Source organism: Lycorma delicatula, chromosome 11, assembly GCF_047948215.1.
Source record: "Lycorma delicatula isolate Av1 chromosome 11, ASM4794821v1, whole genome shotgun sequence".
NCBI lineage: Eukaryota > Metazoa > Arthropoda > Insecta > Hemiptera > Fulgoridae > Lycorma > Lycorma delicatula.
The window spans coordinates 54,532,041-54,557,116 of NC_134465.1; the positions used below are offsets into that span (position 1 = coordinate 54,532,041).

Sequence of the window (25,076 nt, forward strand, 5' to 3'; positions counted from 1 at the left end):
TTTTTTATTCCTCATATTTCTGACTATTATACTACAATTTTATTATGTTTAAAAAGATATTTATCCTCAAGATAAATATTTAAAAACAAGTATTTTAGTTTTTTTTTAAATATTTTCTTGATGACATCTTGTTTACACTGGCTGATGCAACTTTGTTTCCTGCCAGCTGTTGTTTACATGTGCAAATACATATATTTTTGTATACTGCTGTAACATATTACATATAAAATGTATTAATTTTTTTTTTTTTTTGAGTTTTCCTTCTTAATAAAAAGAACCATTAAAAACAAATTTCCTGTATTTTTAATAAAGTATCATTTACATTGTTTTGTATCAAATAAATATATTTTTGTACTTAGTGAGTGAAATTTTATTCGTGTTAAAACACACTTAAATTATAAACAAAACAGCTAAACTGCAATCTCCATTTTAACTTGCAATGCAGCTGCAAATTGAAAAGCTGATTATACTTGTAAGTAGTGCTTTGTCATCAGACCACTGTATCAACATAGCTGGAACTGATATACCAATAGCAATAATTTGCAATGCTGAATATACTCAAGAGATTACAATTTGTAAAGTTACACCTCTATTATATCAAATCATTCATTTTATATTGAGTTGGTTGCAACTTCAACTTTGACCTCTCTTCAATTCTCTTTCTCTAGCATTCTTTCTCAAAAACTTTCTAACCCCTTTTCAGTTCTTCCTTTATAAAATATACCACCTTTTTCTTGATTTTCACTGGGTCTTCTTTCTACAATATTTAAAGTAATTTTTTTCCATTCTTTCATCCCGTTTTCTCTGTAAAAACCCAAACCATCTTAGTCTACTTTGTTAAAATTCACTTCTGTAATGCTCTAGATCCTACGATTTTTCTCTTACTGTAGCATTTCTTATTTGACTCTTTCTCCCTTTTTCTATCATTCCTGATAGAAAATCAGGAATGCATGGAGTAAGGTTTTTTACTCCATGCTTTTTAAATTTCATTATAGTCACCCAGAAAACTCTAAACCATATATAAAACCCATATGGATATCATAACTCGTGAAAATCGCCTGTTCAGTTTATTCACAATTACTTAACCTATGTTTAACACTGACAAAATCAATGTGCCATCTCCACTCTAAAAACTAACACTTCCAACTGATTTTCCCATCTTAAAATACTTTTAATTCTAAATAACTAATAAAACCATTACAAATTTTAAATCCTTCTTATATATTTATATTGCCAAGTCAATTTTAATAATTCTTTATAAATAGCAATTTTTTTTACTTTTCTCTATGCTTATTTCCATACAATACTTTAGTATTTCTTCAATACAAATTAAAAAAGAAAACAATCAATCTTTACTTGAGAACTCTCAGCTCTTTTCACAAAATATTTAGACAAGTCTTCCATCAAACCATGCTTTTGGAATAACATAATTACTTATTTCATTTACCAATTTTATAAAAATATTTTCTATCACAATATGTATGCTTTGTAATTAATAAAAACTGTCTGGTATACAGCTTTGTGAAAAACAAAAATGTAATGTTGTACTATGATTTATACCCAGCAGAGCAAAACCTTGTTTGAAACACCTGCTGCAATTGAAATAATACACTACATAAAAATGCTGCTTCATGAATTGTTCATGACCATTATGATCATGATCACTTTATAGCCATGTTCCATAAAAAGTTTTTTTTTAATTTTTAATCAATATATTGAGCTGCAGGACTTGTAAAGAGGGAGAGGATACTTAAAGAAATATAGAGATCAATTCTTATAAATAAAAAATTAATTGATTTATTTCTAAATAATGTAATAAAAACTTGAAATAGAAGTTTATTATTACAGAGTTACTGTGCAAAATTAACCAGACTACATGCTTTTTATCCATAGCACAAGGGTCAGTCAAATATAAACTGTACCTTTTACTTCATAGTTCTCGTACGAATATAAAGCAACTGGGGTGGAAGGGTATTGATGATGGAGACGTGAGTGGGGATGGATGCTCAAGTCACCTCTGTAATTGTAGTGTCATATCAGAGCAAGAGGTTCCATCAACAGTTCATGAAATTTTTCACCAATAAAAGAATCAACAAATTTTTGCCTAGACTGTGTGCACAGTTTGGAGATATATGATGTTATCACATACCCAAGCCTAAGACTGGGCCAGCAAATTTAAAGGAGGATGTGAAGCCGTGGAAAATGAGCCACATTAGGCATTCAAGGATAAGTGAAAAGGGTTATTGCATTCAATCAATCCATGACTTCAGTTAAGACAATCGACACAATAATAAATACGATGAAACTGCTTCAGTCATGGAAGTGCCAATTACATTACTATAAAGCACCTTGGAATCAGCAAAGTCTGTGTTAGGTGGATTCTAGACCCAAAATCAGAAACAGGTTTAACAGGAAATTTACCAAAGGTTCCTAAAGTGATAACCAGAGCAATAACTTTTTGTATCTGATAGTCACATGTGATGAGACATGGTGCATCACTAAGCTCCTGTTGAAATTAGTGAGTATGGAATGGATAAGAGAGGAAAGCCTCACCCTGTAAAGGTGAAAACGCATCAGTAAGCTGGATAAGATCTGGCAATTGTTTTTTGGGACACTTTTTTCTGTTTATCCTCAATCACTGTAAGGTGTTACTTCAAAAGATATGTATGAATGTAAATAAAATGTTGTCTTGTACAGTCTCAGGTTGACCATTCCTGAGATGTGTAGTTAATTGAATTTCTTTTGGGACCAGTAAGACTTATTTCTTATCGATTTTCTCCATTAACATCACATTGCGAATGTGTGTACTATTACCCCACCTCTTGGACAAATTGAGAGTCGTCTACAGGAACAAAAGGTGGTCAGCAGATCAAAGATTTGATTTTCCTTCCTGACATCAGGCCTCACACAGCTGTTAGCAATCGGGATAAACTGGACAAAATTTACTGGGAAACTTTATAACATCCCAATTAAAGTCAAGACTTATCACCCTGCTATTTCTTTTTGTTTGGGCCATTAAAGGAGGCACTGAGATGACATGTAGATTCCAGAGAGACAACAAAGTAGAGTTCATGCATAATTGTTCTCAAACCTTTTATAAGAAGGAATCTACCAGCTCCACATATGGGAAAAATGAGTAGAACTTCAGGAAGACTATGTAGAAAAACAATAAATATGTAATAAACAATAAATACTAAATATGTTTAGTATTTTTATACTCTACTACTAAATATTAGAAAGAGACTGGTTTATATTTGACTAACTCTCGTATAAGTGAAATTTTTGCATTTTGTTTCCTCATATATACCAATCTTCAGATTAAACGTGAGTGATTTTAAGCTTCTATCTGGTTTAATCAGGGCATATAGGAACTGTTTGAAAATTAATCCTCAACAGCACATTCTGCAAATACTCTTTTCTTTAACAAGTTTCTTGCTTACGCAATTTTATACTGAAAGTTTTTTGTAAAAGAAGAAATCCATGAAGTCATATAAATAGTGCTAATGCTGTTTGAAAAAAATAAAAGCACAACACAATAAAAACGTATTCACTTAAAACTTATCAAAATAATCATTAGGGAAAAAATATCAAAAACTGTTCTGTTATCACTGCTTTGTGTCACACTAATTGTGGATATATTATGGATATAAACTCTATAATGCTGCAAATCATATATTTAAATCCCATTTAAGGTGCATTTATTTCTAACTGAATATTAATTAATATATCTGTATTATACTTTGATGAGTAAAATTCACTAAACGCACAGAAAAATATCAAGCATGCTGAACTGTAATCAAGCATACAGCATAGAGATACAACAGCACCTAGTAATGATAGCAAATTAAAATAAAAGAGCCAAGAAATTCATAATACTACTTTAATTACCTTATATATCCGTCCTTTGGTAACAAATAGTTCAATTAATGTTGGTGTATGTTCAATAGCAGTATTAATATAATGTAATCCTTTATACGTATCGCCAAGGAAATCGTAATGCTGAGCCATATAATAGTAAGCCCACAACAGCGCTGATGCCGGCTCTTTAGGACCATTCTCTTTTGACTCTGGTACAAAAAAAACAAAGATAATTACTTTTTCTTACAATAAATAATAAACAATTACTCAATTTCAATTAAATGTATAATTACTTTTGCATTATTACTAGAGAAAATACAAAGCACTTACAATTAATAATTTACTCTCAATGCTGTTGATGATAATAAATAACTAGCAGTATGACATTGAAAATCTTATCAATTCCAGAAAATATCTCTATTATTAATCATGGCTCGCTGGTATTGATGGTATTGATGTAAATTGAATATATAATAATTTCCACTTACCAACTATTTTTATTATTTAGAACGCTTTCGGATATTAATCCATCATCAGCAACAACTATGTGTTATGGATTATAATTATTTCCTTCACAAATTAATACATTAGATGAATCTTTTAAAAACAATAATTATAAATACAACAATTTATTGTCAAAATGTAAAATTAATGTCAACGTTGTCCGTCATGTAAGTATGAAGCTCTCAATTATGTTTATTAGTATGAATCAGTATAACCAACCTAATCCATATTATTGTTTAATACATCACTATCAAATTTCATTTGTTCATTTATCAAATTTTTGTTATTTAAGTTGAAAGTTATTGGAATATTCAAGAATATTAATAAAATTATTTGGGTTGTAATTATGATTATTTTCTAAGATATGTCTAGAAAAACTGGATCATTCGTATTTCTCTTATTTATACAATTAATGTGTTCATTAATTCTGATTGAAAAAGATCGGTTTGTCATCCCATATATAACAAATCACAATTTCCGCATTTTAAACTACACTTCCTGTTTAAATTTATTGTTATACTACTGTAAATATGTCTATCATTTTAACCAATAACATAACTATTAATAATCTCTTAAGTCATCTGAAATATCTTTTTACTATTAAAACTCACTAGTTCAGTCTGCACTGCTGCTGATCAGTTGTTATAAGACAGATGTTATATATGTTTTTTCTTTTTTCTGTTTAGCCTCCGGAACCACTGTAAGGTATTCAGAGGATGAATGAGGTTGATTAAGTACGAATGTAAATGAAGTGATAAAACGATAAAAGTGATGAACAATAATCATATGAATTTTAATTTAATTGTTACAGTGAGATTTTAGGATCTGAAAATCTTACATCTTTATAAAACCTTTTAAATATTTCATACAGTTGGTGAAGAATCTTTTTTATACTTTTACGACTGAATGAACATTGATTAATAGATAAATTATTTAAAAAATGAAAAAACTGAGGGCAAAAATGGCATCAATAAGAAGTTCATCAGTATCAATGTTTTAAAGATATTTAATATCTTTTAACTTTGATTTACTGAACTCCAAAACCAGAAGGTTTTCTGTTCTGGAGTTGCCATCTTTGCTAGTGGTGATGTCAAGCAGAAAGTTAGGGAATCTACAGCTATGTATGCAATTCAATCTGTTCCGTTTTGCTCTCAAGAGCAAAATCTAATCCAAGATATATTATAAAAAATTAAAACCTTGATATTCTTTTTTTATACACCTGACACTTATTCAACAACTCTTCTTAAATTAGTGTAAGGAAAAAGAAAATAAACGTAAGAAGAGAAGAAGAATCACAAGTGAAATTTTTCACAAACTATTTAAGTAATTATCAGAGAAAATATCAGACACAAAATCAATAAATAACAGGTGTGATAAACAAGTGACTATCCGTTTACTCAAACGGACATGTCATAAAAACTTGTTGATCAAATTATCACAGACTGGGAATGAGAAAATTTCATAATAATCCCAAATCACTTTACACTGAAAAAACCCAAATCTGTTCTCTCACCAGGAAAGGTGAAGACCAAAATTTTTGACATTCAGAGGGGTAGCGATACCTGATTACCTTCCAAAGGAGCAAACAGTTAATGGATCATAATGTATTATTCTACTGATATAACTATATGAGCTGATTCAAGCCTGTGGGAAAGTGAGAAAATTTCACTTGTTTCTTTAGAAGAATGCTCTCAGACACATTTCCATCATCAGTTTTGATATTATTTAGTAATATGACTTTGAAGTGATCTGTAACCACCAGATTTGGCATATTCTAAATTTTAAACCATATTTTTCCAAATCTCACAGGATACGTCTGTACAATGGATACCATCACATGTAATGAATAACTGTTTGAATATTTTAACACTTAAATCCTGTTTTCAAGTAATATAATACACTGGGCTGATTGCATTGAGTTATCTCAAGGTTCACAGATTTTCCATTCAAATCTAGACATAATTTTTTAGATGTTCTCATACAATCACTTATTTCAAATCGATTTGAACAGTCATGTAAAAATTATTTGATCACAAGAATCCAGTTACAATCATTTCAAACATTGTCGGCCTGAGAATGAACAAAATCTGCTGTAACAGAATCAATTCTAAACTGTAGGAATGCTGAGACTAAGCACTTATTTATTACATGACAAACCCAATCGGATCTATTCATTGTGTACTGCATGTACTTCACTGATCAAATTTTATTGGACCATTATTCTTAACAGCCAAAGTCAAAAAAATTGAATTTTTGTTTTGCAGGCTTTAAGAACATATGGGTTTTAGTGATATTAACAGTAATGCAAGATTGCTGACTGACTTCTTATGGTATAGTATCTTAATACCAGACTTTATTTCAAAGTAGTCAAAATATTCGTTTGTAAAAAAATTGGATATGATGGTTCTTGAAAACACTTAATGATGCAAATTCTCTACAAATAATGATGATGATAATATATGGTCAGTGAGTGTGTGGTACTCATATTCAAGAAGTAATCAATTAGTAAAACATTTTTAAAAGATACAATATATATATATATAAAAATTGTTTATAAATTGGCGATTATTACATACCTTCAATGTTGAAATAACCAGTCTTGCTGAGCGATTCTACGTAATTATCCATTAAATTTTGAATAGTAGTAACTTTAGTTGGATCTTTATAAAGAGATCGTAAATCAACAAATAACGGAGGAACTCCTTTATGCAAACCTTTTCTCAAATATCTATCTATTTCTTTTTTAAATATGTCACCTGCATAAAAATAAATAAAACACAAATTATAATCATGTAAAATTTTTATATTTAAATTCTATTAAAAAACTACATAGTACACAATATTGCGATAAGACATACCTTGCTTTAATTTTTCAATCATACATACAAAATTATTCAACTGCCACATCAATATTTTGTTATAGTACCAAAATCCAAATATAATAAAATTTTTGGAGACAGAACTTTACAACTAGTTTATAAAGTACTTAATGATGAATCCATTATCCTCAAACATAAAATATGTTGCCATTGGTTTATCAAGTAGCAGTATAAAAAGAATTACGGAAAAAAATTTCAATTTTAATTAGTATATAAAGGTAGCAAAACAAGAGCTGAATGAACAAGGCAAATCTAATGTCATCGGCAGTTTTATTTTGTCAAGTGGTAAAGATATGGTTTTGTTAATGTGTAATAAAGCTTATTTACATTTTTCTGGTGTAACAAAATTATTTTTATTATTTGTTTTGACTTAAATCCCAAACTTATCTTCACAGTTTATAAATAACTGCTCAGTGTGGTAAGTAAGTATTGGACTCACATCCTTATCTATTTTTTAAACAGATGGACCATAGTGAATTATACTCGGTAACACAATGATCTTAAGAAATTAACTTGCTGCTAAATTACATCATAACAGAATTGACAAAAACTGACAAACTTTCCCTAAACAAGAAAAGCTTAAAATATATATATATATATATATATATTAAGAAATTTGATTTCAGCAAAAAATTTTGAGTAATGAAAAATAAAGAAAAATTATAATTTTATATAATTTTCAAATAATGTTTTTGAAAAATTGAGGTTTCTTCCCCTATTTTATGAGGACATTATTTTCAGGTTTACGTGTTATGGTTAAATAAAAAATTTCAAGTGAACAAACGTTAGAACAATTAAAATTTTAAACAATTTTTATACAAATATGTTTTGTTTTTTTTTTTGAACTTTGAAGAGTATTCCATAAATGAGGGTTATTTTTCAAGGTCCGATAGATCATGAAATTTAAACCACAGTGAAAATAAAAAATTTTTTATTTGTAACAAGTAAGTACTATGTAAGTACTTAGTACTTACATACTTACGTACTTACATAGTTACGCTATTTCTCTACATAATCACCACTCCGATTTAGAAATTTGTCGTAGCATGGTATCAACTTTCCAATACCCTCATCATAGAACGGAGCCGCCTGTTTTCAGCCATGTTTCTACGCTGGTCTGCAGCTTGATGTTTGTGCAAAAATGTTGTCCTCCTAGCCAGCGTTTCATGTAAACAAAGAGGTGAAAATCGGATGGAGCCAAGTCCAGGCTGTATGATGGGTGATCAAACACTTCCCAACAAAAACGCTGCAAAAGCTTCTTTGTTACAGCTGCAGTGTGCGGCCGAGCATTGCCATGGAGAAAGACAATGCCTGATGACAACATTCCTCTCCACTTATTCTGAATTGTGGCTTTTTCAAAAAGTTGTCTCCTAGCCAGTGTTTCACTTTGTGAAATGCTGGCTAGGAGGACAACATTTTGGCACAGACATAGAGTTGCAGACTAGCATAGAAACATGGCTGAAAACACAGGCAGCTCCGTTCTATGACGACGGTATTGAAAAGTTGGCTATCACGCTACGACAAATGTCTAAATCGGAGTGGTGACTATGTAGAGAATAACACTTAAATAACTATCTAAGTACTTGTTACAAATAAAAAATTTTTTATTTTCACTGGTTTTAATTTTGTGACCGATCGGACCTTGAAAAAAAAAATAACCCTCGTAGATATTAAAAATAACATCTGGTTATACTGATGAACTCAAGGTAGTGCAGTAGTAATAAATACAGTTTGTATATAGTAGAAACATTTGGTTATGCTTATTCACACTTATGAACAAAAATACTTGTGTATTTCTGTACTTGCAAATTTCAATACACTACACATATTATTATACTTCTATAAAACAGTTTCTAAGACTAGAAAATCTAATATAGCATCAAAAAAAATGCTAAGTAAAAGCTCAGGTTGGCATCTCAAAAAACTTCTACATCAGAATTATTTAATAAAATTTTCTTTTCAATAAACATGCAAATAAAATGTCATAATTGCATTACTTTTGTATCTTGTAAATGGAAATTTCTTAAATAATAAAAATACAATAAGTTAATGAATATACCTGAAGCATAATTTAGAAGTAATCTAGAAGGTGCTAATGCGCGAGGATATTTATCACGATATTCAGCGAGAAGAACACGTCTTTGCTCATCGGTTTCTAGCTGCAACGATTCCATCAAACGCATATAGTAACCTGTATTCTCTGGATTTCTTTGTAATAACTGTCTATATTTTTCACATGCATCCGAGTGTCTTCCCAGCTTTAAATATAAATTTGCTGTGAACAAATATTAAAAACGTTAATTAATTGGATTACAACTTTTTGTCACACTTCTTATAGAAAAAGGATAAACATTAAACTTTCCGAAAATAAAATTAAACTATACACACACACACGCGCGCGCGCGCACACACACACAATATATATATATATATATATATATATATATATATATATATATATATATATATATTAATTGAATAAAGATGTTCATTTGGAAATAAAAATATAAAACTAAACATATGCTGATCTCTGTACAGAGTGATAGCATTTTGACCTTTCATCTAGAGGTGCCGGATTTGAATCCCAATCAGGCATGGCGTTTTTCATATGCTACAAAATTCCTTTTTCAAAAAAAAAGATAGTTTAGTAGAACTACATGGATGTATAATTTAATGACATACAGGCTTCAGGTGCAATATATTGTATATTTTTACTAAACATCACTAAGTCCAATTCTCATTAATTAGGAAATTAAATTCTTTATAAGACTATATTCTGTTCTATTATAAATAAAATAAACATTACATGAACATGGTAAAAATAGCCCGATATAATAAATGTCAAAAACGTAGTTCAAGAAACAATTAAAAAATAATAAAAACTGAAAAACCTGACTCTATATAAAAGAAAATGTCCATTTTATGTTAAATTTATAAAATTATTATTTTTTTATCACTGTCAGACAGAAAATATCATGAATATTGTTACATATTACCCAACTCTATTAAACTGTTAGTAAATTCTAATCAGTCAGAATATGGATTTCTTGATTCCTATAAATACAATATTACAGTGCTGTAAACAGAAGTCATCATTTTCTCATTTTCTGTTTTGTGTAAACCACAACTACTAATTCAATAAATTTTGGAAATTCAATAAAATTTGGATTTTTCTGACAGATTAAACTTTTTCTAAGGACACCATAGATGGCCAGAGCAGAAGAAGATAGAAGGGAATTAAAAATCATAAATGTTAAAAGAAATATTAAATTATTTTCTTTTGAATTATTCTTGTTGTTGCAAGATAGCAGTGAGTTAGAAGTAAATACTAAGGAAATGTAAGCTCCCCTAGAATAAGTTTATTTTAATATATGATTAAATATAATGTCACTGACTGCTATAATCACCACCCACCAACATCTGCTAACAGTATACAAAGAGACTGCACCCAATGCTATATTTAACTCATTTGTCTAACAGTTGTTGAATTATCAACCTCGTACCTTATTAAATATATTTGATATAGTTGTTTTGGAAAATATTGTTTTTTTTGTCAAATTTTAGCATCTTGTTTCTTTTATTTTTACCTAATAAAAAAAAAAAAAATACTGATGAAGTTTCAATGTTTTTACGATAAAAAATTAGCCAATTAAAACTTCTATTTTGGTTTACCCATGATGTTTGTCACGGCTGTGTGTTGTTCATTATAGATTTTATTTATTTGAGTACATTCTTATTTAATTAAAAAAATAAATGATTGGTTTGTGAATAAAATTATATGATGTAAATAACATAAATGAATTGCATGAAGTATCAGCAAAACTAAGTTTGATGAAGACAGCAAAGATCAAGTGATCTATAGAAAGAACAGCAACTGCGCTATAAAATAAAAAAATAAATGCAGCTAATGAATAAAATAATTAAAATTATTCTAATGTAAATAAGACACTAATCTAAACCAGTAATCACCCTCAACTATTTCCTTTGAGATTTCAATAACCTTAAATTAGATTTAAGACCAAAAAAAAATTAATTTATACAGCTTTACAGTAAAGAACTTCAGAATAGAGTGAGTGGAACACACAGAACTAACCAGCTAGCAGTGTTCTTAATCCAATACTTGAATTAATAACAGTAATAAATATGTATTATATTAAATGATTATGAGCTCAATTAATTTCAACTAATACAAATCAGCCTTAACAACAAATTAGTTGCTGTAATGAAGAAAACAACACTATAATTAATATTTAAGCAACATTGAACAATTAAAACTGATTCTTCAATTTAAATCGAACTATGATTATACTTGAAATAGAGTTTAGATAAGAAGCTTGTAAAGATACGTTTAAAATCAGATGGATTTGTTCTGATACATCACTGAAATTAAACAATACTGGCTGCAGTTTTATGGGGCGCTTTGGGCATTTATTAGTGGCTAATATGATCATAACAGTCAACATTTTGATCAAATAACTAAAATGGATGTCAACAATTGTTATGATATATTTCCAAGAAAATCTTAGAGTGGTAGCACAAATAAGTATTTGATACACATATACATATATATGTATCATAAACACTTACCCCATGTCTCATCAACAGATAGTTTATCACATATTTGAGTATGAAATTGTTCAAGATGTTTTAGAGCATCTTCAAGTGCACCCGATTCTTGTATTACCATATTTTGATATAACAACAACTCGCTGTGTTCATAATCAAATACATTCTGAAAATAAATAATGTAAAAATCAGTATGAAAATTCTTTAATAATATTCAAGGTACCTTAATCACATTCTAAAGCACAATTTTGTCATGAGACTAATGGGTTACGCAACAGTTTGTGATTTATAAAAGATAACTACAACATAAAGAATGACAGTGGCTGTTCACATGTTTAAAAAAAAATCTTTTTAAAGCAAAACAAACCTAATAAATCTCTTAAAAAGCATTAAATGAAATAGATTTTCAATTATTTTAACAAAAATATGATTGAAATAAAAATATAAAAGAGACAGTTTTTAATTCAAGCAGAATCAGGTGATGTACGATTTAACAAAAGTATGAATCGGGTAACAAGAATAAAAAGACAAAAAGTGGAACAAAAAAATGAGCAAAGATGGATGTAATAATTTTAATTGTTTTTTAATTTATAAAATGATGTTGTAACTGTCCAGGTACAAATAAAGATGCATAAATTCAATTTTGAACTAAACAAGAACAAAAAAATAATAAAGTATGATGTAAAGAAAACAATGAATTAAATATATTATAATTAAACAGTAACAATTGATGACTTCTGTAATATTGCACTATAGGACTGAATAGGCGGCATACATCAGAGCCTGGTGGATTAGATAATGTAAAAAAAAAAATTAAATAATTGGTACCACAATAAAGAAAAAGAAGCAGATAAATATGAGAACTTTTTCACTCTTAATCTAACATTTCAAGCCTAATAACTGCTCACTAGAATAGTTTACAAGAACAGTCTGGTTTCAGAAACAGCATGGATGTAGAGTAGACCATTCTGAATTTCAGAATTACCTTTAAGGCCAACTAAGAAGAAGGACAACATCGTGTTTATATATTTGGAGAAGATATGCGATTAAATGGAATGAAAAGTTTTTAATTTAAAGAAAATAAGGCTGAAATAGAGAGAAAGAAAAAAGAAGTTATTTACAATCTTTATAAGTCAATTAAAAGTGATAAGAGTATAGATATTAGAGAAAGGCAAGTTCTAACTCAGTAAAGGGAAAGATTTAATTTGTATATTGCTTATGGATAATTGGAAGGACAGAAAGGAAAATAATAAAATAAAAGCGTTAGTAACTTGATTATAAGATACAGAAGATTAGGTCAGTTGATAAAATTTGAAAAGAAGTGGTCTGAGATAATTAAAGAGAAAAATTTATGGCAGACTTGTAATAGGATAAACTAGGTTTTTAGAGCATATATTAATTAAAACTTCCAGGTTTAATTGATTTGATTGTAGAGAGATTTGTAAAAAGTAGAAAATATAGAGAAGGATAAAAAATATATAAGATAAAGAATTGAGGACATAGGATGTATTAAATATACTACTGAGATAAATATTATAATTTAACAGACAAGAATGAAAAATAACATCAACCCAGTCTCAAATGACATGACAATAAAAGAATTGAATACAGTTGATTTTTATTATTGTTAATAAATATTTAAGAATTACATCATACTGTATAGCAAACAAGTCCCCTGTAATACAAAGATAAAATTACAGTAATGATAAGTAATAAAAAAAAACAAAAACATAAATAAAAATAGACAGATACAATTTTATCATTATAATATAAAACTGCTACGTTTATCACTGATTAAGGACAAGGAAAACCAACACTTCTATTAAAAAAAATTTGATCATGCATGCTTGATCAAATTCTACTGTAAGTAGAGAAACATTTTTTCTCTATTTTTATTCACAAATAATTTCAACAACAAAATTTTAATCAAAATTACATTTAAATAATTTTATATACTATTACAGTTGTTTATTAATCCAAGATCAAAGTTCTCATAGTTTTGAAAAATAAATAATGAAGATAATAAACACATTAAAAGCTTTTATAAAATTTGTAATAAACTAGATGTATTTTATATGTAATTAGATTTCTTTACTAGATACCCGTACTTTAGTGGTTCAGACTTAAGTAGCAACATTATTCTTAACTGATATTGATTATCACCTATTAATCTCAGAAATCAAAACAGGCAAACTGCTCCTTGTGTTGTTCAAATTGTTGATCAGCAGGAATCAGTTAAATAAAGATTTTGACTATTAGTATGTTAAAACTACTATTTTATGCTATTTTCATAACAGATACTGGCTACTCTCGGAAATTTTACAGAAAAAGTTACAAAAATATATTCGACATGCATTATTGAGAACTGCTGAATATGGCAGTAAATTTTAAGGTGGTCATTAATTAAATTGTACGTAAACTTAATGATAAAATTTATTATAAGAAAACAGTTTTCCAAAAAAAGTGCAAATATATTTTGTAGTAACAGCCACTTGCAGGCATTTTTGTTTTTAGAATTACATAATTTCTAATAAAGGTGTATGATTATTTAAAATTTCCTTTAAATTGTTAATTGATCATTTTCTCATTAATAACTCATGAGATTGAAAAAAATAATAATTTTCAACTATAATATATAAACATTTAAAAACTTACAAAATTATGGAAAACTAAACAGCTGTAAAATAGAAATATATTAAAAAAATTATTATTGTATAAAACAATTAAATATTATTATAAAAAAGTACAATCTTTCAGAGCTCCAAACGTGTGAGCCTTTAAAAAATTCATCAAGAAACCTTTACCTACTCAAACTTTGACCTTTGGGGAATTATATGATATAACTTGTAATAAAATCTGCAATACTCTCTATCCCCCCCCCCAAACAAAAAAAAAGAAAAAAGCCTTCCAACTACTTTCAGGTATTTGATCATATTGACACTTGCAGATGATAATGAGATGAATTTTTATAGGATGTGAAAAATGCCTACACAAACTCAAACCCACAATCTTCCATATAAAAATATACCTGCTACCACTCTAATGTAGAGGAAGATCTACATATTCAATAGATACACTTACAACCATTCTGAATTATATACATTATAATATTAAGTTAAATTTTATTCAATAAAAAAACATGACCACAAAAAATTGTTATTACATAAATGACACAAATAATAAATAAAAAATAATAATTGCATGAATGTTTCATCATCATAGGCTCGTTCAAAAAGTTACAAACAGCCACTCGATGTTCTTTCTGCTGTTCAGTCATCAAACGAGGAATAAACTTTGCTGCAACTCTATGTATGTTCAATTTTTCAGTCAAAATGTCACAATATGTTCCAATCGAGATGCTAACCACTTTTGCAAGTTCTCTGACAGTCAATCGGCGATTTGCACACACATTTCTTGCGTTCAGAAAATCGTTCATTTTCTGAACGCAGGTGTCATCAGTTGACAGAAGGCCTTCCTGGTCTAGGGTCATCTACAACTGACTGATGACCACTTTTAAATCGTGAAAACCATTTGTAACATTTCATATGACCCAAGCATCATCTCCGTAAGATGGTTTTAAAAGTTTAAACATTTCTGTGAAAGTTTTCCCCAGTTTCAAGCAAAAGTTTACGTTGTATCGTGACTCCCGAAAATCGTTACTAACACTTACACACATTGCACTCAAATAACAATAACCCAAAACCAAACAAGATATTAACAATACAAGATGTGATTACAGAGGAGGTTATGCAGAACACAATCTGCCAACTGCACATTACTAAATATCTCCATTATCATGTAATTAAAAATGTTTGGTTATTTTCTAAACAGACCTCATACATCCTCAGAAATCATGATCTATAAGCTACTGCAGCATTTTGAAGATGCAGAAGCTATCAGCAAAAGACCATTTTGGCTTATCACTAAAAGATAATTCTGTATGGCTATTATTCTGGAAGGTGGATATTCTACGTCTCTAACCTGCTCAATGTGTTCTTCACTGAACACACTGAATAGGTTAGACCCAGTATAGAATATCCAGAATTATCAACCATTATCCATCTGCAGAGTTAGGGAAGTCACGGACATCCTTACAGTGAATTTAAAAAAAAAATTTAAACTGTTTCTTCATAAACTACAGCTGGTTCAAGCATTAAGATCTTTAGATTATCAACAAGAAGTGAGTAAGATTCAAGAGTTGGCTTGATAAGATGATATAGACTTATTCATTATCTCATTATGTCTGACTGAGTTCATTTCTACCTCGAAGATTTGCCATCGAGGTTTCTTGTCAAGAAATAATACAGACTATACAGTACTGAGATATATGAAGCAATTCTCCAACGTCAATCACATCCTGTTAAGTGTACTGTCTGATGCACACTAATATTGCAATGAATTGATCTATTTTTTTTTTTAAGATGACAAAGCGCAATCTGTGATAATTACCAGCGAAAGATATCAAATAATGACTGAACATTTCTTTTTCCCTTGATAAAGAACAATCCTTTGTTCCAGCCAGATAGGATTACTTGCTATAGAGTCTGAGACAACACGGATTTGAATAGACAAACTTTTGGTAAGCAAATAATTTCACACAGTTAAATTAATTAGCCATCTTAATTCCTGGTTTTCATTGCTCTTGATTATTTATTACAAAGATACCTATAAAAGAGCAAGTATATATTAATAAATCTTGAATCTTCTGTCGGCTTAAAAAGAACCTTCAAGAAGAAATTTCAGCATTGGAGCTGGAAGAAAAGCTCTGACATGTCTATTTAAAGAGAAATTGTTAGAATGACAATACTATTAATATCACACTTCTTTTATTTCTTAAAGGCCAATTAATTTGTTGTAAGCACCTTTGGACACATCTTTTTAACATTGTTTATTTTTGGTCTTGTTTACTATAGCCTGCCTGGTTTACTATGATCATGTCTAAAAAGCAATTATTTTTTTATTTTTTCAATGAAAAACTGTTTAATAAGCATGCAAATTCAAATTGTAACATCATTGTAACTTTTAATTTCAAAAAAAGATACAAATAGAAAATGAAAAATGCTTACTCTAAAAGTGCATTTCATATTATTTATTATAATGAAATTACACCAGACGATAAAAGACATAAATTTAAATATTTACCGAAACAAGTGTTTTCCTAAATGAATCTAATATTTTCAATGCCATTTCATAATCCTTTAATAAATGATATGCCATAGCAAATCCTATCCACGAAGCACGTTGTGTCGGCCTCAGCATAAACAATTGATAACGTGTATCCTATAAAATAAAAAACACCCATATAAAATTGATCAACACAAAAATTTTATTTAATATGAGTCCTTGAAGTTGTTATTGAAATCTTATAACTTCTTTATACATTATGTTTCACACCCTCTAAGTCTAATTTACAATTCTTAGAGCATAACATATACTGAAATCCTATTAATTCATTTAGTAATTACAGTACTGCAAATGTCATAAAGGAGTAACCCGGTTAAATCCTTTGTCTATTGGTAATACTATTTAAATTTTTGATTAATTTTACAAAAAAATTGACATTTTTTATAAAAATTATAAATTTTTCATAATTAAGTTTTATTATGTTTACAACCATTATTATAATTTTATTTCATTTATACTTTTTTGAAATCTAATGTTACAAAAAATACCTGTAAACAATCTTAACATGTAATTATGTTATTAATGAATAAAACTGTACAAAATAAATCACTACAATAGTAGTAATTAACTTGAATGAAAATAACAAAAAAATTAATCCTCAGTTAATAATGTACGATTTCAATAAACATTAAGAAAAATTTTTTATTGCTAGTAATACTAATAATGCGAAGTAGTATATAACATAGAGTCGAGAGTTACTATTTAAATCACAAATTACAGTAAGTAAAGAAAATTAAAATTCCTGCTAAAGGTAAATCCATACTTGGATCTACTGTAAAACACTAAATCCATACTTTTTCAATGAAAAATAAGATTTAGTATTATAATAATAATTGTTTACTTTCCAGCAAAGTTCAGAAGTATACTAGCAAAACAAGCAGTATTAATTACTAATTTATGATTTATACCAAGCAAAAAAATATTCACAAATTTAAAAAATAAAGAAAAATTATATGGTGTAATAACAGTAATGAACTTAATACCCAGATCAACCTGATGCAAAATTCTGTGTAATGTATAAGTCCAGTTGTGTAATGTGTACAATCACAAAGATTGACTTTTGGAACAATTTTCTATAAATGTTGATCAATTGAAACATCTTTTAATTCCCTAGATAACTTGATTTAATTTCCTTTTAATTAGTTAAGTACAGCAAATACTAAATTGTTTGAATATTAAAATAAATAACTCAGGACAAAAGTAACAATGAAATTAATAAAAATTCAAGGTCTATAATGCACATTCAACAAAATGCAAAATATTTCAACAAAAATATCATCATAACCTTCAAAAGATAACATGTTTTAGAAATACAAGTCCAGCAATCAGGCTTGCATATGAAGTTAAATAAAATAATTCCATCCTTTTAATTTTTAGTATTTTCTTTCAGATTAGATTTGTCTGACTAACAATTCCCAATTTAAAATCTTTCACAATACTGCAACACAGTGATTAAAGTTATAACATTTCTGATATGTTGAAGTATGTCCGTATGGCACTACTAAAACAACTTCTTCATCTTATGTCCCATAACAATTCTCTATATAAATATTTGATTATTATTTATTCATCATACAAACAATGTAAAGTGATGTAAAGGCATAAAAAAAATTAATACATACACGATATCCTTCAAGATCCCTCATTTGTATTTGTAAAAGTGAAAGATCCCTAAGAATCTGGATATTGTCTTTTTCCCACTTTAACGCGTTACGGTAACATTTTATTGCTTCATCATATTTTTTATCTGATCTTTGTAGAAGGCCATAAACATGCCAACAAACGTGTGATCTCAGATCATTACGTAGGCCACGTCTAACATATTCGTATGCTTCTTCTTTGCGCCCCAAACAATTTAGAGTTAAACCTTTCATAGCCAATGTCTCTATAACAACAAGAAAAGACATTAAAAAAACCTTTATCTAAGGTTAATAATAAAAAAACTCTAAATATAACTACAATATTTGTACATAAAATAACTTCGTTCTCTAAACTAATTGCAGTAAGAAATTACTGTTTTATTCCAAATGTTTAAAAACAAAATAATTACTTTATACTTAATAACATAAATAATCAATATATGACAAAAAAAGTCACTGATTAAATTAGATGAGAAATTAAACACTTTTGAGAAGGAAAATAAAGTTAAATAAGAGGCACATCCAGAAAGTAAGTACCGTTCTGTTATTAAAAAATACACAAAACTTTCAACAGAATAATTTTACTATTACACAGAAGAGCATACTGTAAACTACTTTTCAACATTATTAAGCAAATTTTCATATCTGTTATCAGTTTTTTATTCCATTCTCAAAGAACAGTGCCACCAGTTTTGTACAGTATTTTTCACATTGATATCATTCATCGACGTACTGCTGACTAGAAAAGGATCACGAGATGGAGAAACAAGTGGTAGATATCACCATATCACCACTCAGATTGGTGCCATATCGGGTAAGAAAAGACTGGGCAGAATCTAATTACTAGTTTTGTGAATTTCTTGTCAACATTTTCAGCACCTAACGAGAACAGAGTTTGTGATAACCTATGTTTTGTGTTAAAAATTTATATAAAATTGTTTCAGGAACTCAATACACAACAAAGAAATTTTAAACCATCAATCTTCTTTAATTTTTACATCTACTCGCATAACCAAATTGTTATTCACAATGGAAGAGCACCCACCTCTTTGCTCATCATTCACATTACTGTATACTTCATTGAATGCACTCTCACTTTTTAACCATTTTATCACTCACAGATTTTTCACTATAAACTTCACTAATTGGAGACAAATATCGGATGGTTTGACATTGCTCACATTTAAAAAATTGGATAATTGCCCTAATTTCACTATGGAAAGAATTTTTTATTGACAAACATGTCAATATTGATTACACAATGTTTAATCAACTGTAAATAAATATCACTATACTTGTAATGGCATCTATAGAATGCAAACAAATTAGTGAATGTGGCATGCATGCTCATAGCAGTGCTAGAAGAAAACAGTACTTACTCTCCAGCCTCATATATTTGGGTTTTGCATAGGTTGCATATGCAAAACCTTATGAATGCCTAGTATTCCTAACATTTAGAGGTAATACTTATGTATTAACGCCACCGCAACTACAGCATTTAAAAACAAAGTAGTCAATCGGATTTCGGTGGAAAATGAACAGTCTCTTTATTAATTTTAATAAATGGTTATTTATATGTATTTATTTTATAAATATAATTTAACCAAACTTAACCTACGCTCGCTAACCTTGACTAATTAACACCATAATATTTTGAGTATTTATTTAATAAATTCAGTAATTATTGCAATTATTTATTATTTAAATAATCAAAACTCCTGTTAATTAGTCAAGGTTAGTGAGCAAAGCGAGCGTAGGTTAAGTTTGGTTAAATTATATTTATAAAATAAATACATATAAATAACCATTTATTAAAATTAATAAAGAGACTGTTTTGAATCTATGTTAAACTCTATATCGGCCCATTTTTCACCGAAATCCGATTGACTACTTTGTTTTTAAATAAAGCTGTAGCTGCGGTGGTGTTGATACGCCACCGCAGCTACATTTAGAATATTAAACAATATTTTTTAACCTCCATATGAAAAATCATATTCGGCTCAATCTCAAATTAATTCCAGTTATTAATGGTGTTATAATCCTGAGGGTATATATATAAAATATGTCAATATAAAGTACAATACTTTTTCTGTTGCATATTTTACCATATAAGCTTATGATTAATACAGAAATCACTACTACGTGAAATAATTCTTGAGTATTTTATTTCAAAAACAAGGAAAAATTCCAAAATTCAATAACATATACTTATTAAAGAATCGCCAAGAATTTTTTCAATATAGGAAACTACAACATTGTAAATTAAAAATAAATCTTCATTTAGTATAATTGAAGCATAATTTTTCTAAGTATGCAAAGAACTTGTTAAAGCCTTCCTTTTAATTGTAATCAAACTGTAGCAATTAATCCCTTACATAATCAGAAAAAGATTTTTCAAATTACGTTTTATTATTACTAAAACAAATGAACTATTATTGCATCAAACTATAACATTTCATAAAATCAATTTTAGCTTTTAATAAATTAAATAGTAAAAATAAAATTATTGATTTCTGCAGCTAAATGCTTTTCTTAATACATTAGTACTTTATGCACAGTAGATGACACCAGTATAAAAATTAAAAATATATGTATAAATGTGTCAATATAATCAGTTATGCCATGTAAAAACTGGATATATACTAATCAAAATAAATCCATAGTAAAGTAATACAAACACAATAATTATAATGTATGCCTGGTATCTAATCTAGTGACCGTATGAAACCAGCTACTTATATTTACATTATATTCAGTTGTAAATGTATATATATTCAGAGACTTAAAAATAGTAAACTACAAGTACCTATTATAATAGCAGGAATTTAATAAAAAAATTTGGACCTAAATTTTTTTTTTCATTTCAAATAATACTTTGAGTAAGATTTAGAAAGTTAAAGTTATCTTACTCAATAAATGAATAATGAGTTTTGGGTACAGTATGGAGCAATCTACATGAAATTCTGAAAAAGACTGACCCGAGTTACCATATATAATTAAAATTATAATTAAGAAATTTACAAAGCACAGTAAAAATTGAAGTACTTACCTCCATGTTCGGCATATTTAGGATTTGATAGTATCTGTTTTGCGAATTTTAACCCATTTTTATACTGTTTCTGTTCATAACATTTCTGTAAAAACAGAAATAATAATAATAATTAATCACACAAAAATATCAGCATAATAATTACCTCTATATAGTTAACATATTCACAAACAGATGGATAAAATGATACATTGCATACATAATTACTTTCTCACTTAAGAAAAAAAATTTATTTAACAAACCATTACACAATAAATATTCTGAAAATAAAACTAAAAGATAATTCAATCATAATATACTTTATCAGATTTCAGAAAGTTTAAAAATTATACTGATTTATACATCAAATGAAAAGAGTTCTAGAAATCTACAACAAAGAATTTTACAAAACAATTTTCGAAGTGAAGCTTTATTATGAAGTTATAAAAGTAGCAGTCTCACCCAAAAGATTACAGAGGACAATGATTTTGCTCCATACTTGGAGATAGGTGATGAAGTAACATTTCATTAAATAATATAAAATGAAACATCAAAATGTTTTACAAACAGAGAATGGAAGTGATGATTACATGTGAGGACGATTCACCTAAGTCAACATCTTCTGCACTTTTCCCAAATAAAAGTACACCATTTCTTTCACAAAGAAAACCAAGAGAGTGAAAAAATTTCTATCTAGATATATAGTGAGACTGGTAACTTCCACAATTAAAACAAAAATCTGGCTAACTTTAGTAATATGGAAAGCTATCTCACTGGCATACTGGCAAATGGATATTCCAACAAAACCTGAACAAAATGTACTGTGTTAAACCACTTTCAGCGAACACCCCCCCCCCCCCCGCCATGACTTGGTAATGTAATTGGCTTTCCAGATCAATGAATCTTATACCCAGAAATTTCTTCTGTGTGTACATTAAACGTGAAAATGCTACAAAATTTTCATCATTATCCAAAACTATGAATGATCTAAAGTATTGTTATAACTTTTATTCTTAAGCAGTCAATACAGTCTGTTGAGTCAAGTACAAAAAAGCTGGAGTAAATATTCCAGTAATATAACATTGTTTTAAATAATTAAGGGAGGTTTAAACCATGCGACTTTAATTAATCTAATATATCTACAACTGTAAGCTTTAATTACAGGAATTTGGAGTCAGATAAATCAAATTGAATTACTATCTATTAAATTTAACTACCTTAGCACTACTTAGGTGATTAATTCTGAAGTGGAAACTAAACTTAACAAGTTAGTTGTAAATAGATAAAGATGTATTTTGAATTTATCAATTATAAATCTAAAAAAATTCAATACAAAATTTTCCATAGCATAACAATGTCTCCATTACATTCAGAACACGGATGTATTTAATTTCATTAGAAATTTTTGAACATGGATAAATGTGCACATAAATTAATATACACACACAAATACACAAACAAAAGAAACCTAGGGCATAGTGGAAAATGCAGAAGGAGAAAGACATATTTGTATTAATAAAATTAATTCTATTCATAACTGACATTGTATGCAAATTTTATCTTCTTATCTTCCACTTTTCAATTTCTACGGTTGAATGTATGTTTTAAAATTGTTTTCAAACAGCTATTTATAAAAAGTTAAATTAATAAAATCACTTGCTAAGATATGATGAGCTCAGAGTTAAGTTACTAGTGCAAACTTGGTATTTCAAATAAATTCATATTTAATTTGTTCCTATCTTTTTTTTTTTTTTTTTTTTGTCTTCAGTCATTTGACTGGTTTGATGCAGCTCTCCAAGATTCCCTATCTAGTGCTAGTCGTTTCATTTCAGTATACCCTCTACATCCTACATCCCTAACAATTTGTTTTACATATTCCAAACGTGGCCTGCCTACACAATTTTTCCCTTCTACCTGTCCTTCCAAAATTAAAGCGACTATTCCAGGATGCCTTAGTATGTGGCCTATAAGTCTGTCTCTTCTTTTAACTATATTTTTCCAAATGCTTCTTTCTTCATCTATTTGCCGCAATACCTCTTCATTTGTCACTTTATCCACCCATCTGATTTTTAACATTCTCCTATAGCACCACATTTCAAAAGCTTCTAACCTTTTCTTCTCAGATACTCCGATTGTCCAAGTTTCACTTCCATATAAAACGACGCTCCAAACATACACTTTCAAAAATCTTTTCCTGATATTTAAATTAATTGTTCCTATCAAAACTTCAATATTTTTTCATTCTTTCAATAGATAAAAAATTGGGTGAATGTAATTCTAACAACTCATCCCTAATCATGTTATCAGACTGGACAAAACTGACTGTCAAACTGTAATTCAACTTAGCTGTTTGGTTCAGGATAAATAGTAAACTACCTTGAACACAGATAATTCATCATTTCCTACATCTGCGCAACCCCTTTGATTAGCCTTTATCCCGTCTTCTTTAGACAGACACCAAATAAAATGTGTCAGCCATTAATCAGGCTCCATCTATGACTATGTTCATCTTATAGTAGCCAACAAAACTACTACTACTACTACTACTAGTGCTTTACTGTGGCTCCAAGGGATAAAAGTAATTAAATATAGTTATGGACTCATCTCTGATTTTAACAAAATTTTGAATATACATTATTTAAGACCAATTTCCAATTTTTATTCCTTAAAATTTAAATTATTCAACAAAAATGCCTTACACTTGAGTTATGTCACTTGTAAGTTACACAGTACCCAGACAAAATTTTTTTATTTTACACTATATACATTATTTGCCAACTAAATAATTTGGTTTCAGTTGAATTTAGTTAAGAATACGATTAGATTCGCTTAAGGTTAAGTTGGGCAGAAGTTTTGAATTGCAACTTTGTCAGGTACAACATTTTCTGTTAAATTTATAAATGACTTATAAACCAACCTAACATTAACCTAAATTTGACTAAACCCAACTAAATTTTACTTGAAGTTATTTACTCTGAAAATAATGTATATTGCACATTTATCAAAACCCACACATCTCAAGCTTTATCTAACTTAACTAAGTCCTAAATGAATCTAAGCTCATTCTTAACTTAATTTCACTGATAACAAATTATTTAGTCAAATAATAATGTATATTACACTTGTACAGTACTGAATTATAAAATTTTTGGTGAGGATACTGTGTAACTTATGAGGGACGTAACTAGGTGACAGGCAATTTCAACAAATAATTTCAATTGAACAAATAACATAGATAATAAATAAAGCATATTCTAAATTTCATCAAAATCATAGGCGGGTCTGTATCAGTATAAAATTATCGGGAAAGATAACTCAAGTCCAAGAACTTGGTTTCCCACCTGGACAGCGAAAAAATCTACAGCAGTTAGCAGCTGATGCATATTATTTTAAGAAAAAACAAATAAAATGTACAAT

At 28.5% G+C, this 25,076-nt stretch overlaps 1 protein-coding gene across 3 annotated transcripts in view; it reads right to left on the reverse strand.

The window, feature by feature from the left end:
- Positions 1 to 25,076, reverse strand: part of Naa15-16 (N-alpha-acetyltransferase 15/16) — a 375,203-nt gene that overhangs the window by 346,732 nt on the left and 3,395 nt on the right. For all 3 annotated transcript variants that reach the window (XM_075378546.1, XM_075378544.1, XM_075378545.1), the window contains exons 2-8: positions 21,681 to 21,765; positions 18,614 to 18,876; positions 16,950 to 17,087; positions 11,829 to 11,973; positions 9,301 to 9,516; positions 6,939 to 7,118; positions 3,889 to 4,067 (exon numbers count right to left, since the gene is read on the reverse strand). In XM_075378546.1, coding sequence (XP_075234661.1) covers positions 3,889 to 4,067; positions 6,939 to 7,118; positions 9,301 to 9,516; positions 11,829 to 11,973; positions 16,950 to 17,087; positions 18,614 to 18,876; positions 21,681 to 21,765 — 1,206 coding nt within the window. The remainder of the gene's footprint in view (positions 1 to 3,888; positions 4,068 to 6,938; positions 7,119 to 9,300; positions 9,517 to 11,828; positions 11,974 to 16,949; positions 17,088 to 18,613; positions 18,877 to 21,680; positions 21,766 to 25,076) is intronic.